This window comes from Castanea sativa, chromosome 12 (assembly GCF_040712315.1).
Source record: "Castanea sativa cultivar Marrone di Chiusa Pesio chromosome 12, ASM4071231v1".
Lineage (NCBI taxonomy): Eukaryota > Viridiplantae > Streptophyta > Magnoliopsida > Fagales > Fagaceae > Castanea > Castanea sativa.
Genome location: NC_134024.1, coordinates 19,656,138 through 19,671,427, shown reverse-complemented (window position 1 = coordinate 19,671,427; position 15,290 = coordinate 19,656,138). Strand labels below are relative to the sequence as shown.

Genomic DNA, 15,290 nt, shown 5'->3' with positions numbered 1-15,290 from the left:
AAAATGATGTATAAGTTTTAGGACTCATTTGGTAATGTTGTTCTTGTAATGTTGTTTATATTTTTTGAAAATAATTGGATGAAGAAATGTGTGAAAATACGTGTATTATTGTTTAAACATTGAAAATTGTTGTTCAAAATACACTACCAAACAGCCCCATTTGTTTCTAGGTTGATCCACAATATTGACTCTTAAACTGATTTGACTATTAGTTATTAGCTTTCAGATCTCATAATAAAGTTAGCTTAACTAAATCTCCAATTTTTTTTGCAAAAACTAAGGGGGTGTTTGGTACACCCACTCAAACACAAATTTTCAATTTTTAAACAACATTACACATATTTTCATACATTTTTTTACCCACACGCATTTCCACACATGTTTTCAAATAATAAAACACATGTTTTCAAACACATGTACCAAACACCCCCTGAATCTCCTTAATTGGTAACTAATGTATGAAACATATGTTATAGGGATCTCTGACCTTATTCCAACTGTAGAGTAGTTCAGCAATAGGTTCTTATGAAGTTAAAATATTTAGATTTTCTGATATCTGACATTATTCTTTCAATTCTTTAATGAAATTATTATTTTTACCATATTAAAAAAATGTATTTTTTTGAAGTTAATATTTTAACCATAAGATTTTCAATTGCCCTGCGAAGTTACTGGTATTGACAAATGTGATGGAAGACTAACAATATCTAAATTTGGATATTCCATATCCATCATAAGTACAAATGAAATCTAATATCCTTCCCAAGATAATTCTCATCTTTGATCATCCTGGATTATATTCTAATTAAACACCCATCCTCCATAAGAGCCTGCCATTTGTTGTTACCAATTTAAGTAGATTTAAGCACATAATTAAGGTTCAATGCCAAGTTTTTACCTCCTATTGGGGAAAAAAATCCAAGTACTTACAACATTTTTCACTAGGGAGTTGGAAAATCACCCAAGGTTTTCATAAATAGTGTATCGCCACCCAAAAAAAAAACTAGATTCCATCCAAAATAAAAGTCTCAAACTATAACAAGTATGACAATCAAAAACCTAAATGATGTTACATTTAAAGGTACATAAATTCAATTGTAATGTGATTCATGTGAAGTGTTTTAGATGAGTAAATGGAGTCAGGTAATATAGGTTGGACTTAAGACGTCCTATGGCAAATAACTCGGTTATATCTGTAAAGTTTTAGACCCCTTAACACAATATGTTTAACCTAATATTAAGCCAAATTGATTAATAAGTTTGTTAATTAAAACTAGGTTAAACAGGTATGTGTAAAATAAATATAATGTGGAAAGTAAAGAACACAAAGATTTGATAACCTAGGAAAACCAAACCGGTAAAAAAAACTTAAGGAGAATTTAACCTAGCTATTCTCAAGGTAAAATACTGATCCACTAAGAAAGAATTGAAATTTGTACAATAAGACTTAGACCACTAACATCCTATTGCTACCTCGTGTAGAAAACTTACTAGCACGACCACATGACAGCTCCGAGTCCATGGACTACTTCTTTCCTTGATCTGCTGCAACTACAAGTTCTCCTACTTGTGACTTTGAGACTCCACTCAAAGGTTCAGATCTTCTTTAAGTTCTTTAAGCAGCAACTGAAGTAATCACCAAGTTTTTGACATGAATCTTGATCTTGATAACCTTAAGTGTGTATGAAGGTAAAGACCTCTAGATCTCACAATAGATTCAACACACAGCACATCAAAGACTTCTAAAACGTAGCTAGGGCTGGATTAGAAATTCTGCAGAAAATTAAATCAGCACGATTCTCAATCGATCGATCAAGCTTTGCAAATTTTGTACAATAATTTATGCAATCACTCGATTTCAATTTTACAATTAAACATACTTTGAGCAAGCCTAAACCTACACTCTATACTTTGATCATGGTTTACCAACACATTACATATTGAAATTCTAATACATTAGTCTCTAAGGTTTTAGAACCTAACAATATCAGTTCTCAATTTATGAGTCCTACCCATTTCCATCTGACATGATGTATGTCTTTCAAGCTAAAAAGCATGATGTATGTCTCAAATTTGTAGGCTGAGCATACAACACAAGTTCAAAGAAGTAATATGAATAATCTTTTTCCACTGGAGAGATTGCTTCCAGGTGATACATCTAATAGTGGGTATTACTCTGCATCACACAGACTAATAAAGAAGTTTACACAGAGTTCAATTTATGGTGGTGATTGTTTTAATTGTGTAACAATATTTAAATGTAACAAACATCTTTCTAACTAAATTTGGTATGGAGGGGGGCCCATACCAATCTGTAAATGTAGTTGTAGTTATCGCATTTGGGACCAATTAATACATTCAGAAAATGAGCTATAATATATTTAATCATCAAGAAAACTAGAAAAGAAAGCTCTTTTGTCCTATAAGAATGATGAATGGAATCTCAAATAAAAGCATAAGAATTTGGTATGGAGGGCCCCCCCTCCATACGATCTCACCCGGGTGACATCCAGTTTTATATAAAACAATAATGAAAACTGTAGGCCATTAAGGGAACCTAATGTAATTAATTATTCATTATAATATAATCCACCCCCCCTCTTCCTCTGGTATTTATAAACATGGTGATAATGCCTGGCACAAAGCTAAGAAACCCAACAAGCAATATCAAAATTAAACCCCAAAAGATAATTAAGATGACAGGTTCTGGTTCTCCTTGTGGAGCTTGCAAGTTCTTGAGAAGGAAATGTGTAAGGGGTTGTGTTTTTGCTCCTTATTTCTGTCATGAACAGGGAGCCACCCATTTTGCTACCATTCACAACGTTTTTGGTGCAAGCAATGTATCAAAGCTTCTTGCTCACCTCCCAGTGAGTGATCGTAGTGAAGCCGCGGTCACAATCTCATATGAAGCTCAAGCTAGGCTTCAAGATCCTATTTATGGCTGTGTTTCACATGTTTTAGCTCTCCAACAGCAGGTTTATTTAGTACCCTTTTTTCCTTTCTCTCTCATTCGAGTATTCAAACCCTAATTAATTTGTTTTTTCTTGGTCCTGACTCAATCCATGGTATTTTTCTTTGTTCTCTGAAGGTTGTCAATCTACAAGCTCAACTAGCATCTCTTAAAGAATTACAAGCAGCTCAAAGCTTTCTCAATGGCTCTGCTAGTGCAAACCCTAATGAAAAGTACTATGGAAACCCTTCTCATCCACAAGATGTTCAAAGTTGGTTTCAGTTAGAAATTTCAAACATGATGCAACAATTCAATCCAAACATCAACAATAATGCCTCAACAATGCCATACCAAGAGAACATGTCCATGTTAAACTCTATGGGGAACAATGGAAATTCAAACATCCCTGAAGAAATCTATGCTTCATATGGCTGCAGCTATGAAGAGGCTTCTCATTCCATGTCTTCTCTAGACATGAATATATACAACAAGCAATGGTCTCTCCAAGAAACTGATGACCTTCAGTCAGCGGCCTTCGGCTATATGATCGAAGATATGGGACTTGGCGTGACAGATTTGTCAATTTTGAATTGCTGCACCATACTTTGAAACATGCACTTTTGTTTCCATAAATAAGCTAGAAACCCTAGAAATGTTCATACAATTGGAAACCCTAAAATCCAGCCTATGATTGTTTTGTTTAATCTAGTGTAATCTTGGAATATATGAGTAGAACAATAGTGTACTTATTTGACAAAACTGAAGATCTGCTTTATGTTTGAGCAAATTTGCTTTGTTTATGGACCTAGCTAGTAAAGACCCTAAAATTTAGACTTAATAAATTTTGCTAGTTTGATACTTTCCCTTCATAAACCTTAGAAGTTGATTTTGCAGACCTTGTTTGGTATAAGGGAAGTGAGTAATACTTTTAAGTTAAATATACTAATTGGGTAAGACAGAAATTTTCTGTTTTGCACATATGGAAGTATATTTTATAGAAATCTGTAGAGAATTTTTCTGTTAGTTGTTGGGCCTGACATTTGCAAACTTTGTCTTGTGTCAGCCTTTCCATGTATTGGAATAAACAAACAGTTAAATAAATAACTTTCTTAGCTTTTTGAGTGACATTTGCAACTAGGCTACCAAGTAAATTCAGGTCAGTTCTGATCTTAAGATACTGCATTTGCAAGGTAAGTGGGTGTTCTCTACCATGTGATAATGTCAATCAGTGGGAGGTGGAGGAGGCTATTTCCCTATTATTAAACCAATGCATGGCACATCAGAACTTGGCAACATGGAAATTCACCTCCTAAACCAGTCGGTATACTTCAATTAACTAAATTGAAATGGTAAAGTTCACTAGATTAATAAGACTTTCCAAATCAGATGAAATTCAATTACTGCAAAAGACACTAATAAATTGCGTGGTTCCCTTTCTAAACATCTTCATGCTTTAATGATGTTTAAACTCGGCAACAACCAACAATGATAACTGATATGTGATTTATCCATTTAATAGACTACTGCACACCAAGATAAAATTTTACACATTTACTAGACTAGTAAGGGTTGCACGTGCAATGTGCTGCCCTTAAGTGAGAAATTTTAAGATAGAATTTTTTAAAAAAATAATATCAAACCATGTATTTAAATTGAGAATAATCACTTAACATATAACTATCTATTTAGTATGGTAATTTTTTAGGAAAAGGTATTTTGTATCAAATGATACCATGTCAGCGGTATCAAAATCTAATCAATATGAGACATGTCAGCAAAAAATAATTAACCTACTAACAATTGAAAGACGTGTTAGTGGGTAGTTATTTTTGCACACATGTCTTTTGTTTGTTGAATTTTGATATAGATGACGTGGTCTCATTTGATACAAGATACTTTTTCATTTCATAGAACCTATTTACTAAAGACAATATCTACTCACAAAAAAAAAAAAAAAATCTACTAAGAATGATAACAAATGTCAGTATCTTTCAACAATTAACAACTAAGTTTTGATAAAGCATTGTCACAATATTTAAATTTTTGCAATAAATGATGACATATGCTACAACTGAAACTTTTCATCAAATTAAATACCTACAACTGTTTGTAATGAATATTTTATTATTCATATTTCCTTCTTTATCATTTTATTTTATGAGCCTAACTACAATGCTTAGCTTACTTAATTTTTAATAAACACCTTTTTAAGAAAGAAAACAAATAAAAAAAGAACAAAATAACAAACGACATATGTCATTAAAGTATTTATTAGATAAAATTATAAATCTAGAAGATTTAAACCAATAATAAATTAGTGTTCTCTAAGTAACAAATAGAATACCATACATCATCATTTTTACTTTCTAAGTATGACTAACATATAAAACTTAAAATACATGAAAAATTTTGGGACATTAAAATTTAATGAGGCATTTTAGTTATTGCACAATGAAATATTCTAGGAATCATAAGATTTTGTTAGGGTTTAACTAAGAGAATAATAGTAGAAACTATATACTCATCTACAAAATATAAAGGAGGAAATCATTCAGCTTTAAAATTGGAGGGGATGAAACTACTCCAAACATAAAGGGAGAAAATACTTTTTTCTATAATTCTTTTTTGTTGGTAAAACTATGTGTTTCTTACTTTAAACAATGTGTTAAAAAAAATGTTCAGCCCAAGAAAAGTGTTAGTAAAACTATGAATTTTGGCTCAACAAATTGGCTAAAGAAAAAAGTCAGAAATGCCATAAATGTCACAACATTTTTTTTCAATACTTTTATTTTAGCTATGGTGGGTCCTGATATGATATTTTATAATTTTATTTTAGAGTAATGTTACATCCACAACATTTTCATAACAAATCCTAGATGATACATTGTAATTGGTTTTAATTGGGACAACCACTTTAAACTATGCATTAAAAAATCAACAAAAGAACATTGTGCATGAAACAATGAATTTTGGCTCACCAAATTTGACTAAACTAAAAAAAAAGTCTAAAAACACAACAAACTGTCGCAATATTTTCACAATACCTTTATTTTCAACCATTTTAAGTTTCATTCTGATATATTATTATTTATTTTATAGAAATGCTATCTCTATAATATTTTCATAAAAAATTCTAGTTGGCAAGTTGTTACTGATTTTAAAATAGACCCACGACTGATATCACTTTTTTATTCATCAATAGTAGCTTACCTATGATTTGTTGTGAAATTAATGTGAAAATGTTGTGAACTTAGCATTTTTTTTATTTGATCTATAAGAAACTTATACCTCAAAAATTGTAAAAATATTGTGATAATAATAAGTGTTACAACATTTTCACAAAACATTTATTTTTATTTGTGGTTAGTCACAATCTCATATTTTATTATTTTATTTCGACTTATAAGAAATTGACACCTTAATAATTGTGAAAATATTGTAAAATTTATTGTGTCAATATAACAATATATATATATATATATGCCAATTCATATAAATATTTAAAGAAAAAAAGTACAAACAGACGACTGAATAAAAAAAAATAAAAAATAAAAACATTGTAGCTACTGTAGCTACAGTGCCACTTGAACAAACCAAAGAGACACTATTTGCGCATTGGGGCATTTTATATATAGACTAGTGTGGATTGCACGTGCAAGGCACGTGCTGCCCTTTCGTGAGAAAATTAATATAATTTTTTCTTTTTTTGTTGAAGAAGTATGAAATCATGTACTTAACTTTAAAATAGCTATTTAAATATCTATTTACTATGACAATTTCTTATAACCTATTTACTAAATGTAATATCTACTCACCAAAAAATGTTACAAAGATTTATAATGAATGTCATAATCTTTCCACAATATTTAAATTTTTGCAATGAATGATGATATATGCTACAATTTTTTTGAAGATCTTCATCAAATTATATACTTGCAACCATCTACAATGAAGATTTTATTATTCATCCTTCTCAAAAAAAAAATTGTTATTCATACTTCATTCTTTATCATCTTATTTTATGAGTCTAACTATAGCTTACTTATTTTTAATGAACACTCTTTTAAGTGGGAAAAGAAAGAAAAAAAAAAGAACAAAATAACAAAAGACATCTATCATCAAAGTTTCTATTAGATAAAAATAGTGTGTAACACTGTGCATATGCACGAATACATTTAAAAACAATTTCAATTATATATATATATATATATATATATATATATATATATATATATATATATATGTGTGTGTATATATATATATATATATATATATATATATAATTTAGAATCTAATTAGATCTAGATTCTTCTGTTTTAGCATTCAATAATTTACTTGCCACAAAAATTAAAAAATTAGATTGAACACATGCGCAAAATTGAACTCCAATTAAAATTCAATTTAGAAACTAATTGAATTTAGACTCTTTAATTTTTGTACCTAATAATTCACTTGACACATAAATTTAAAAATTAGATGAGACACATGGCGCAAAATTAGACTCCAGTTTAGAATTTAATTGAATTTTCTCTTAGTTTTGGCTATTAATACATACATACATACATACATACATACATACATATATATATATATATGACTTATAAACTTGAATTGTTTTTAGTTATAAAAAATAAAGGCTCATAAATATAAAATCATTCAAAAATTATATTTTTATGGTTTACTTATATTGGACTCCTCGTTTTTTACACTAAATTAACTCATTTGATACAAAAATTTTTTAAAAAAAAATTAGATTAAATGGGACACATGGCACAAAATTAAACTTTAATTGAAATTCAATTTTTACATTGAATTCATTCACTTGGTAGAAAAATTTAAAAATTTAGACTAGATAGGACACATGGTGTAAAATTAGACTCTAATTTAATTCCAATTTGAAATCTAATTGGATTTTCTCTCAACTTTACCTATTATTATATATATAGATATATAGATATATAGATTATAAGTCTAGAAGATTTAAACCTAATAAATTAGTATTCTCTAGATAACAAATAGAATACCATATATCATCATTCTAACTTTCTAAGCATGACTACCAGTCTACCAGATAATATTCAAAATAAGAAATTTTTTGGGACATTAAAATTTAGTAAGAGTATTTTAGACATTGCATAATAAAATATTTTAGGAGTATATGCTCATTTACAATATATATATATATATATATATATATAAAGGAGGGAATTATTCAACTTTAGTTTAGAGAGGAATGAAACTACCCCAAACATAAAAGAGGAAAGTGCTACTTCGTCAATTTGTGTGTATGTGTGTGTGTGTGTAAAACAATGTGTTTTTCTTTTTATAATAATAAAATAAAAATAAAAAAACTTGACACAATGTGTTAAAAAAATCAACCTAAAAAAACTATGCATAAAATAATGAATTTTGGTTCAACAAATTGACTAAACCAAAAAAGAAGTCTAGGAACACAACAAAATTTCACAATATTTTTACAATAGCTATGGTGGATTCTAATCTGATATTTTATTATTTTATTTTAGAGTAATATTACGTTCACAATATTTTCATAATAAATCTTAGGTGGTAAATTGTTATTGGTTTTAAATTGAGCTAACCACTATTAACCGTGCATTAAAAAAACAAATAAAAAGCCAATTGAAGAAAATTGCGCCTAAAACAGTGAATTTTGGCTCACCAAATTTGACTAAACAAAAAAAGAAGCCTAGGAACACAACAAAATGTCACACAAAAAAGAATCCTAAGAACACAACAAAATGTCACAACATTTTCGCAATATTTTTTATTTCCAGCTGTGGTGTGTCTCAGTTTGATATTTTATTATTTTATTTTTTACGTCCACAGCATTTTCACAACAAATCTTAGATGAAAAATTATTACTGGTTTTAAAATTATGCATTAAAAAAAAAACAAACAAAAAGACTACACAATATTGTGTGTGAAACCATGAATTTTGGCTTACCCAATTTAACTATATACTAAAAAAGAAGTCTAAGAATACAACAAAATATCACAATACTTTCATTTTTAGGATCCGAATAGATATTTTTTATTTTATTTGAGATAAATGTTATATCCATAATATTTTTAGAACAATTTCTAAATGACAAGTTGTTATTGGTTTTAAACAAAGCCCGCTACTGATATCACTCTTTTACCCACCAAAAATTTCTTGCCACATAAAATTTGTTGTGAAAATGTTATGGACATAGCATTACTCCTTAAACTTTAAAATCAAGCAATTTTTTCCTTAATATTTTGGAAATAGCAAATATGTCATATTATTATTCTCTCAGTTAAACCGTAATGAAAACTTATAATTCTTAAAATATTTATTGTGTAATGTCTAAAGTACTCCCACTAAATTTTAACATCCCAAAAATTTTCTTCACATATTTTGAGTTTTAGATGGTAGTAATTCTCAGTCTCTTATTTTAATATTTTATTTTGATCTTTAAAAAATTGACATTTCAATAATTGTGAAAATATTGTAAAAAAACTAGGCATATTGTGAAAAAAAAAAAAAAAAAAAAAAAAGGCTAATGAACAGTGTAGATTGTCAAAAAATTGTGAAAATATTATAATAATTTTTTAAGTCGGTGTAACTGTATATGTACATTTAAATAATAAATATTTAAAATAAAAGACAAAAAAGCAAAAACAAAACCATCAAAGAAAAAAGAAAGAAAGGCTGATGAACAGTGCGGGTTGAACAAACCAAACACACTGTAGCAAATCACTGTTTGTGCATTCACGCTATTTATATATAGATTCACTTTCATTTATTAAAATGGGTAAATTTTGAAAATATAATTAATTTTTTTACATCAATTGTGGTTATTTTCCTTTTCTTTTTCCCTTAAATATTCTTTTAGTATTTTCTACCTTTTCAGTCAAAAAATATATATTCTTTTAGTATTAACTTTGTTGTAAGGAAATAAAATGTGAAGAAAAGAAAAACAAATGTCTAAAAATGAAAAGATCTAAGAATTGGTTGATATTTTTTATATTTGATCTCAACTTAAATTGCTTTCATACTTTTTGGTTACTAAGACCCAAGAGAATGGAGATTTTAGTTCTTTTTTTAGTAAATCTTTTTTAGTTGATGTGGCTTTTATTTTCCCAGCTACTTACATGAAATTGTTTATTATAATTAAGCTAACAAATAAATGTTTCACTAGCTACACCAATATTTTTTATTACTTTATTGAAAAAAAATAAATTTTTTATTAGTGGATGACAGTAATGATATCATTGAAACATGTTTGCAAACATTAAGTACCAAATTGACAACAACAACAACAACAAAATTGAGGTGAAAAAGCATATGATTTTCCCCATCTAAGGGTGAATGTACACCTTTCAACCTCATACTTTTATCTAGCTTACTTATAAATAGTAAAAACAAAAATCAATAAAAACAATCTATACCAAATAAACCATTACAATTATTAGATGAAGAGTTTTTTTTTTCTATAATAAGACCAAATTATTTCATATCATCAATCAATTAAGATATTGAAATAAAAGCCATTAATCCACACTTGTATTGTTTCACAGTTAATCACCACCACCAATCCCATAAAATTGTTTTGACATCCTATGTTAATCAAGAAATCAACAATCTAATAACCAAATTAATCTTTAATATACCATTAGCTCGCAAAGAATCACGGATTTCTTTGGAGCTACAATCTATATTCAACTTATGATTTCCAATAGCCAACAGGGGGAGGAAACCATGTGTAAAGTTGTGATTTATAACTATGTTTTATGTTGGCCTTATTCCATGACAAAAAGTGTTATATTCGCTTTAATTTGTTCCTTGTATTTTGTGGGATTTTATTGTATTGGATTTAGTATTAAGTTGGTGAAGACTCAAGCTTAATTGAAGATCAATGCATTTTGCGACTCGCTCACAAGAAGTTCGCGAGAAGGGTTCCCACGAAAAGGGCATGTGAGAAGCACATAACTAGAAGCTGAAAAGTCGTGCTAGGCTGTCAATTTCAAGAGTATTTCACAGGTAAGGCATTCCCGCAAGATACCAGCAAAACTCTCTACCTAGAGAATTTTTAAGTGTGATTTTATTACCCTTACCCATACTATATATACTCTCATTCCAACAAAAGTATGAGAGGTCATTCAGAGAGAAAAACCCTAGATAGATTTTCTACAACACACATACTCATCTTTTAGAGAGAGAGCTACTAATCCTTAGTGAGAAATCATATTAGCCTCTTCTCCTTCTCTCTCCCATTGTCATACCTTGAGAGGAGATTTGTACCCAAACACAACCCACACTCTTTCAGAGTGTAGAGAGTGTTTTGGAGATTGGGAAGTTTTGGGGATTTGCCAAAAGAAGTCGGTGAGGCTTGGCGGATGCAATCGGGCGTATTGCGGGATCCGGAAAGCTAGAGAAGACATGACTCTGTGAAGTACATTGGTAGCAGGAGCTTGGAGGGCTCGAGTATATTGGGTAGACTAGGCTTGGAGGGTCTTTTGTTATTCATGTACTCCAACTTCATTCTCTAGTGGATCGATTTACCGCTTGGAGGGCAGCGGAGAGGTTTTTTGCCGAGTTCTTCAGTTTCCTCTTCGATAACACATCGGCGTATTATCTTGTGTTTATATCTCTCTTCCCTTACTCTTGTGCTTTACTTTTATTACTTGTTGTTCATGTTTATGCACTAGAGTAGTATCAGTTGTTTGTGCTTTATTTACTCTTGTTTCCACACTTAGATAAGTTAGAATAAAAGCAATCTAGCCGTAATTTGTTAATTTGGGGTCTAAACAAGCTCTTGTGTTTTAACACAAATTCTAGCTTTCACCATGAAATCCAACTTGGTTGTTTAGTGAGTGAAACTTTTGTGTTATAACCATGAAATCTAACTTGGCTATTTAGTTGGAGAAACTTTTGTATTATAAGCATAATAGTAAAATTCTTTTTGAGAAACGAGTTGGGAGAGAGTTGTTTAACTGTTGGAAAATCAATTTATTGTAAGCTACCCAAATGTTCCAAAGAGCCAAAATAAATTATAAGAGTCAAGGAAGAGCATATAAGATACATAATCATGTTAGAATGATATCAGACAAAAATGTTGTCTACACAAAAGAATCGAGAGAAGTTTGGAGGTAATTATTTCATACCAAATGAACTAGTCACTTTTCATCTTCTTTTTCCTATTTACCATGCAACTAGGCTATCATCTAAACTCAAGTCAGTCTTGATCTTAATATTGCACTTGCAAGGTAAGTGAGTGTTCCCTACCATGTGATAATGTTAACCAATTGCAGATGGAGGCAGCTATTTCCCTACGATTTAAGGTATGCATGGCACATCAAAGCTTGGAAACATAAAATTCACTTCCTAAATCAGTGGCCATACTTCAAAAAAATAACATGAAATGGTAAATTTGGCTAGATTTATAAGACTGTTTCCAGATCAAATGAAATTCAATTCCAGCAAAAGGCATCAATTTGTGTGGTTCCCTTTGCAAACAGTAGTTTCCTAGGCAATAATAATGTTTAAACTCTGCAACAATTGACAATGATATGTGATATATCCATTTAATAGACTACAGCACATTAAGATAGAATTTTGCAGCTCTTTGCAATAACTAACATATCCATTTAGAATAGAGAACAAGAAGCAACAAATCAAAATACAGACATGAATTACTACTTTTTTTTTTCATAAAATCTAAGATAAGAAGAGCGACGAACACAATGAAAATGAAGGGAAAAAAAAATCTCAATCACATTTAGGTGCAAATTAATACCAAATATACCTTCCTGCTAGTAGGCACAAGTTAAGCCAAACAGGTCTATTTCTCTACTTATGGCTGCTAGTGACCTTGAGTAGGTTTCCAAAATTTCCAAGCAAAGGCTTCTCCTGCTTCTTATGTTGCTGCTGCTTTCATGGTGGGCTTTTGCCACAGTCAATATCTTTAGTAGAAAATACCCCATTCATCTTATCAAAGCTCTCACCACCTTCCATCTCTGAGTCCACTTCCTCTTCAAAACATTCCCGCTCTGCTTCTATCTCTAGCAAAAATACCCCATTCATCATATCAATCTTGCTGCTCTCCCACATCTTAAATTCAATTTCTACCCAGTCATCTTTTTCTTTGAAATCATCTTCCTTCAGAAAAATATACAATAAAAATCATTTTATTACTTATTATATATTTTTTAATAGGCTTATTCTAATGATTATTTTATTATTACACAACCCAGATTTTCTAGAAATTTAATATAATTTTTAGTGTTTATTCTATATTATAATTATTATTTGACTAACCTACCATAATTTTTGAATTATAATAATAATGTAAAGTTTAAATTATTATTCTTATATTAAATTTTATTTAATATGATAAAATTTATTATTTTAAATTTCTTTTAATAGGTTTCTTTTTCTTTATTTTGCATATAAAGTAATCTTGACAATTATTTGAGAGAGAGATATACAAAAAGGGGGTTTTATTTTTGGCTCTCTACTCATGAATAATTCACTCTTGCTTACTATGGGGTTGACAGCAACTATGGACAATGGCATTTGGAGATGGCCCAATGGTAGAAAGGCACATAATCCACCTCTTCTAAAAATCACACAACAATCGGGCAAGTAAGGGTGTGTTTGAATACCGCTTATTTTGTTGAAACTGAAAACTTATTGTTGAAAATACTGTAGATAAAAGTAAAAGTTAGTTGAAATAGTACAGTGAGACCCATGAATAGTACCAAAAAGTGCAGTGGAGCCCATGAATAGTAGTAAAAATAAGCTGAATAGTAAAATAATTTTAATTTTCCATCCCAATCCAAATGCACACTAAACCTTTTTCTCTGCTTTTTTTTTTTTTTTACTCTTCCCCTTCATCCTTTTCTCAAATTCTCCAAATTCTATTAAGCTCTAAGTTCTCTCAATGTCACCAACTAGATCAAGCTCTAAAAAAGCAACTTTTTGTCAGTTATACGGAAAAAGTTAGTAAAACTAACATTTTTTCAAGAGAACAAAAACTGGGACCAAATCAATTATCAGTCAATTATAGTTGTAATCTTAGTGATAAGTGAATACTTCATTAAAAATAAAGTGAGTAAAACTTCTTGAGTACACAAGATGACGGGAAGTGTACATGGGGCATAGCTATTGTGGGAAAAATACATGTTTGTATCGCATACTAAACATACACAGCGGAAAATTAACTAATCTACTTCATTCGCAATTGATAACATGTGCTATGTAAGTTTCAGAATCTGAGAACAAGAAAGCGTACCTTAGTATGGTGAAATTCAAAACAATCTGAGTATAAGTACTTGGGAACACTCTTAATCTTCACTCCAATTCCACTTGATGCCCAAGAAGTGTGGTCTCTCAATCAGTTTCTAACGAGAGAATAAGAGAGTGTCCAACACTCATATACAAACCATTTCATTTCTTGTATGATCTTCATGAAAACCCTCATGAAATGTCTTATGAAAACCTTAATAAAAATTTGTATGTTCCTCTCCTTATATATATATATATATATATATATATAACTGATTATCTAATTGGGCTAGCCTTTTGGGCCATTCCAATTGGGATTTTGTGCGTGGCTTGGAGTGGGACCAAAAGGGACCAATAAGACACTAGCTCCAATGGATCTTGGACTTTTCTGTCAACTCTTGACAAATCCAAAGTTACCATTAACTATATTTAATATCACTATATAAATATAGTTGCACTCTAGGCCTTATCTATAAATTATATCTCAAGACTTTATTATATATGCAACCCTTTCATTAAAATATTCGTAGTAATACAAAGTCATGAATATTGACTGCCACTTTGAAGATTACTACATCTTAATCCTTGAGTACCCGGTTTAATCCTTTATGTTATTCATCATATATTTATGAAATCCAATTTCATAAATATATACATTAATAACTCCTTACTAAAGTGGTTGGGCCCAATACTCTGAATAACCAAACTCATTAAACTTATCTCAAGGGAATATTTTATATCTCTGTTAAGAGACTATGAATTCCATCTTGAGAATATATGTTCCATCAATACTAAATGCGGCTGCCCAACATATTGAGGTTTTGACCGTGACTAATAGATTTCACTCCTGATATATCAAAGCAACCTACATCTCATGATCAGGTCCATTATTTTCTCAGGATTTAGAGTCGATGTAAATAGAAGTCGTAAGCTTTATTATTCATTTGACAGTCGTTAGGAAAATAATAAATCTCACAGCGATCCAGTTCAATATGTCTTAACTCTTAAAACATATCAACATATCAACTAGAAGTCTCCACTTCCATGATCAAGACAAATCATCTTAGT

General features: G+C 29.9%; 1 protein-coding gene across 1 annotated transcript; it reads left to right on the top strand.

Moving 5' to 3' along the window:
* The first annotated feature begins 2,666 nt into the window (after window positions 1-2,666).
* LOC142619609 (LOB domain-containing protein 29-like) lies at window positions 2,667-3,587 on the top strand. The gene is made up of 2 exons (XM_075792766.1): window positions 2,667-2,975; window positions 3,089-3,587. The coding sequence occupies exons 1-2, from the start codon at window positions 2,697-2,699 to the stop codon at window positions 3,557-3,559; spliced, it is 750 nt and encodes a 249-aa protein (XP_075648881.1). The 5' UTR covers window positions 2,667-2,696; the 3' UTR covers window positions 3,560-3,587.
* Window positions 3,588-15,290: the final 11,703 nt, after the last annotated feature.